This window comes from Zea mays, chromosome 1 (genome assembly GCF_902167145.1).
Source record: "Zea mays cultivar B73 chromosome 1, Zm-B73-REFERENCE-NAM-5.0, whole genome shotgun sequence".
NCBI classification, from domain to species: Eukaryota; Viridiplantae; Streptophyta; class Magnoliopsida; order Poales; family Poaceae; genus Zea; species Zea mays.
The window spans coordinates 62,612,804-62,618,153 of NC_050096.1; the positions used below are offsets into that span (position 1 = coordinate 62,612,804).

The 5,350-nt window shown below is 37.4% G+C and overlaps 1 protein-coding gene across 2 annotated transcripts; it reads right to left on the reverse strand.

Moving 5' to 3' along the window:
- Positions 1–303: 303 nt before the first annotated feature.
- Positions 304–4,714, reverse strand: LOC100283342 (protein Mo25). 2 transcript variants are annotated; one of them, XM_020551919.3, is made up of 12 exons: positions 4,488–4,714; positions 3,831–3,995; positions 3,626–3,744; positions 3,228–3,302; positions 2,594–2,687; positions 2,445–2,504; positions 2,125–2,190; positions 1,945–2,043; positions 1,653–1,691; positions 996–1,040; positions 804–906; positions 304–654 (listed from the first exon to the last, which is right to left on the reverse strand). In XM_020551919.3, the coding sequence occupies exons 1-12, from the start codon at positions 4,596–4,598 to the stop codon at positions 593–595; spliced, it is 1,038 nt and encodes a 345-aa protein (XP_020407508.1). In that variant the 5' UTR covers positions 4,599–4,714; the 3' UTR covers positions 304–592. The 2 variants fall into 2 exon arrangements, with proteins under 2 accessions (XP_020407508.1, NP_001149715.2); NM_001156243.2 differs by lacking the exon at positions 1,653–1,691 and having other exon boundaries at positions 390–654; positions 4,488–4,645.
- Positions 4,715–5,350: the final 636 nt, after the last annotated feature.

Sequence of the window (5,350 nt, forward strand, 5' to 3'; positions counted from 1 at the left end):
CATGAGTCATGTTGGCTAGAGGGTGCAAGACTAGGCATTCTGCTCAATAGATCCAAGGTTCCATCCCTAGGCAGTCACAGTTTGATTTTTTTTCTGCGCGCGAAAAACTGGTGTGCGGGATTGGACAGCTGAGATTGTAGAATGATAGAATTGGACGCCTGAGATCGCAGAATGGCAGGACACAAAAAGGCAGGCTACTATTGCTAACTTAATAAGTAGTAGATTACATACTTCACTACAAATCATGGCATCCATGACTCATGCATCCTCTTCTCCAATCATCTAGAAGCTTCTCAAGTATGCTTTGCTATTTTCAACATGGTCCTTAGAATTCTTTAATTCATTGCTAGATTAGTTATGGGTCTAGCTCAATTAATCCAACGGTCCTTGGTCACCAAAATCATGTATATAATTCCTTCAAAAAGAGAATACTTTGCTATGGTTTTCTGAGACCAAAAGAAAAGAAAAAACCTCCAAAAATACAACTCTTGAAGGCTACATGTGCAATGTGATATACATGGTTCTGGCCTTGGCAATATGTCCTCTATAAGGAGAGTCTTGCATTGCTAAACGATAACTTGATGCTTTTGTGTTATGCCAACTTCTGGATTTCCTGAATGATTAGGTCTTTCTCCTCATCGAGTTCATCGTCGCCTGTATAAAGGAGGGAAAATGACGATCTTAAAATACTTATATAATTCATTCCTCAACACTATGATGTTTTGGTCTCTTCCTATCTTGATTCCTCAAGTGGCCAAGTGGTTCCATCTGGATAAATAAACGATATCCATGCACAACAATACCTTTACTTGAAGGAAGATTGTGGAGTAGCTTCAGAACTTCTCTACGATTGTCTAGCAAAGCTACAACGATACATCGAGGCTTGTTCGGATTGGCAACAAATACCTGTTTGAGCACAGAAAATGGTTAGTATGAATCATTCAAATGCGTAGCTGCATGTGCAAAGATGTGCATGCTTAAAAAAAGGATCATACCTTAAAAACATGGAAGGCACATATTCTGATATTTTTGCTTGAATCCTACAGAAGATGCAGGTTAGAAGAAACAGGAGCTACAAGATAGTTTTTAAGTGCATGAAAAGTTGACTATCTATGCATATTGATACCATATGTTACAATGTATTTATAAAAAATAATAAACTAGCTGAACACACTTCATGACACAAAAAGAACTGCTGAAACACTTTAGATAGGATGTGCTGTTTTATGGAAGATTAGGAATTACATTGCTGACCTATAACAACTATTATTACCCATGTTTTTTTCGCTCTCAACCATACCATAAGGTATGTAATTATCACCCATCTTATCAAGGAAGGGATCTATTATAACAGATATTCCCTCCATTACATAATGCAAGTCTTTTAGTTTTCTCTAAGGACCAACTTCTCTGACATTGATCAAATTTAGAAATATATTATATTAATATATATGAATTCGCTATTAAGAACATTTCATAATAGATTTAACGAAACTAGTTTGATGTTGTAAATGTTGGCGCATTATTTTGTAAAGTTGGATAAGTTTAACCTAGAACAAAACTAAAACAACCGAAGGGAGTACTTAAATTGGTTAAGAACTCAAAATTTAAATGTTGTGTAGATACAAATATAGTTCAAGAAGTAAACCTACCCAAAAGATTTTCACCTGTGATGATGCATGCACAATAACCTGAGCGATTGAAAATTCAGTAAAATGTGTATGTAATGCAATACAACCTCTCCCTTTCAAATTCCTAGTGATAATCTGGTCTAGTATAATCCAATGTGTATTTTAGACATTCGATTTGTATAGCATAAAAAAGAGAAAATAAGACAGTGAAGTTATAAATTTAACGTAAGAAGAGACAGTAGTGTAATCATCATATAAACATATTTTCCTCTAGTAATTTCCGAAAGATGAGTTGAAGTAATATATGTAATACCTTTAGTAGATTGATCATAATATTTAAAAAACGAACTTCCACAATGTATCTCTTCATTATTTGAGAGTTATGAGTCTCTAGCAGGAACTCTGAAAGGAACTGACAATAACAGATGACACTATAAGTTTTCCTTCTGAAGTGAATGAGATAATAATATAGTTAAGCTAAAAATAGCCAAACCTTGATTGCCTGCCTTCTTGTTACATAATTAGTTGATGACAAGAGCCTTGAGTAGAGTTCAAAAAACTATAAAGTTTACATAATCAGAGTGATAAACAGAAACAAACAGAATATATCTGGCATGCAGGTATTGACACAATTGCAATACATTTTTTGAATAAGACATTAGCGAAGCAACAACATATAATGCATACGTGAGTATGCCATGAATAATATAGATTCAAGGAGTATATGCTTTAATGAAACTTTATCTAAAAAAGTTTTCTGATGCCTTTCTTTTGTTGACATAACCAAAGGTGTATTTCAGAACAAGTAGTGACCTGCTCGTAGTGGGAACTCAAGAACTCTGCGACTACAACTTCGTGCTTGGTAAGCAGATCCTGCAACAATCTTATCAAGGATGATCATCAATATTGATTCTTCGACCTCCAGTTTAAATTACACAAAAAACATGCACATATGGATTTACCTTGAAGGTGTTCAGAGCATCTGAAGCAATATCAAAGTTTGGAAGCTCAACATACTCAAAGAACAGCTCAAAGCTACCAGATTCCAATATGTATCTGAAATAGAACATTATAAAAAATTCATGAAATTTCAATTTTAAGAAACCAGTCCTATTGTACAAGTCTACCTCAAATTCTCAACAGAGTAGAAAAAACTCATTCATTGAATATACATTATAGAAAGGCTAATGTAAGGACACAGATCTGGTATGATTGCTAACTTTGTACATAATGTGTTGGAACTAGAAAGATACAACTAAAACAAAGGTTTTCTTATATTATGTCCTGTAACGTTGCAATGACGTTGTCTTTTCATTAAAAAATCCAGGTGTAAATTAGGAAAACATCATATGTCCATCTTCTATCTTTCCTTGTTACACGTGACTATCATACATCAACAGAGAGCAAGCGACTTTTATGTGCTACTTATCATAAAAACAGAGAGATTTTCCAAGCAAGGTAAACTCAAACACATAGATCACATCATTTTTTTTCTTTGAGACATGTAGTGCTATATTTATTAAGGTATGCATGCATTGTCTTTTTCAATCATGAATAGAATGGAATCATAGCTGAATGGTAATTTTGAACCCTTACTTTGCAAGTGTAGGGTACTTTATGCATTCTCTTAACATATTTCCACAGTTCAATGCAATATCCAAGTTCTTGTAGCTGTTGAAAAAATTAACAGTTAAGCTTAATATAAAGGACATAAGGCAGACACGAAAAATGGATTGATAAAGTCATAAACTGCTACCATAAAAAGATGAAAATCATGGACCAAAAGGCTCAAACTCAACACATTTTATCTACACGCAAGTAGTTAAAGACCCCATTGACAATTATAAAGGTCGAAGACATAAACTAAGCACAAGCAACTAGCTAACTACAAGTTTGTTGAAATATATCTTTCTAACTACACTATTACCCCGAAATAACTTTTCATGTATAAATGAATTATTTGTCATGTCAACATCAACAAATGAATGGCTTACCAACCAACAAGGAAATCTAAAAGCTCCAGATGATTTTCAAGATACTGCACACAGCAATAAGTTTCATCGACCTTCTGCCTAAGCAAGATGCACCAGCAGATAGCCAGATCTTTTCTTACCTGTAACCACAGAGCTAATGATCAGTCAAACACGTCGTTATTTTTTTTTAAAAGTCATGAAAAAGGTTAGAGGAGAGCTAACGTACTCCCCAGCCCAAGGAAGGCAGATCCTGGACGATCAGGGAAATGACGTCCTCCTTGCAAATCTCAAGGGTTATTTGCAGGACCTGCTCTTCATTTGGTTCGACTTCTCCATCACCAAAGATCAACAATCTCAAGGATGACATATTTTTCTCGACCTCTTCCAGAGCCTAACAAGAAGGTCAATACCAATCAGTTTACATGTAGTATTCTTATAATCTGAAAACTAACATGCTTCACGGTAGAGATAAACAAAGCACTACAATAACATTTCACCCTTTGCTATACCAATTTAATTTAGCAAATCGGTAGCTCTCTGTTTCATTCAAGCATCCCGACGAATGGTTGAGCCATTCTGCATTATCCCATTTCGACCCACCAAAATATGCACGACTAATCGTAAACCCCCAATTATATACATATATAAACAAAAGGAAGGAAAATGATCAGCAGGCACGTGGGGGAGAACCCAACGACGATGATCGTACCGAAATGAAACCGGCACATCCGATTCCGTCACCGGAGGCTATCAGAGATCGGGTTCGCATGGATCGACTGGCCTCTAGATCTCCAAGGAAAAAAAAAAACGCGCGAGAACTACTGGAGACTGGAGAGGATGCCCGGCTGAAGGGGGGCAGGAGACGGAGAGATTCGGAGATCACCTTGGCGTGGGTGCGCGTGTGGAGCGCGAGGAAGGAGTCCTTGATGGAGCGCACCACCTCCTCCGGCGTCGACGGCCGCAGCCGCGACGCCATGCGGAAGAAGAAGGACATCTCAGCTCTAGCGGTGCGTCTTCCTTTTCCCTGTCGAGTTGCCGGCCGGCTGATGGCGGGGCGTAATAATGCACACTGGCGTCGATGATGGGACCGGCCGGGCTCGGGCGGTTGCGATCGCGACGCCCTCTCTCTGTCTCCTCTGTATTTGGCCCTTGGCTGCGCATAGCTTTTACATCTAACCCCCTCTGCGTGTTACAATACTTTCTTTTCACTCCACACTACTCCTACCGAAAGATTTATGAATTGTTTTCAAACCTATCTTTCACTGACATATGCACGGAAACTTTCACTGGTAGTATTTGAATAAAATCTACGAATTTTATAGAAGTAGGGTAGTTACATGCAAAGCAATTTTCAAGGAAAATAAACTTGAAACAATAACCCTCCGATCCGTTGCATTCCATTGACGTAACCCTCTAGCTGCACCATGTCTTTCACTGCCAGACATATCATGCCGTGTTTCTCCATGTCAAATCATTATTGTTACGCAACGCAAAACTTTATGTCTCTGTCCCTTGCATTTTCCACAAACTCCACCTCACATCCACCGATCTGCGCAAACAAATACTGTATCTAATGCTAATTGTGATGCTCAGAATAACTTTGTTCTATTCGTACATATTTTTACAAATTTGACATGAATATCGACAACTACATGCGGAACATATATATGGAATGCATGAGAAATATATAAATTAGTCGTAACGACAGATAGGGCTAGAAAAAAAGCTCGAACTCGACGAGTTAGC

Coding starts and splice junctions, on each gene's coding strand:
- LOC100283342 (XM_020551919.3), bottom strand. CDS start 4,598: ATGTCCTTCTTCTTCCGCATGGCGTCGCGGCTGCGGCCGTCGACGCCG. Junction 1,041..1,652: donor CACAGGTGAAAATCTTTTGG/GTAGGTTTACTT, acceptor CATCTTCTGTAG/GATTCAAGCAAAAATATCAG. Junction 907..995: donor GTGCCTTCCATGTTTTTAAG/GTATGATCCTTT, acceptor GTGCTCAAACAG/GTATTTGTTGCCAATCCGAA.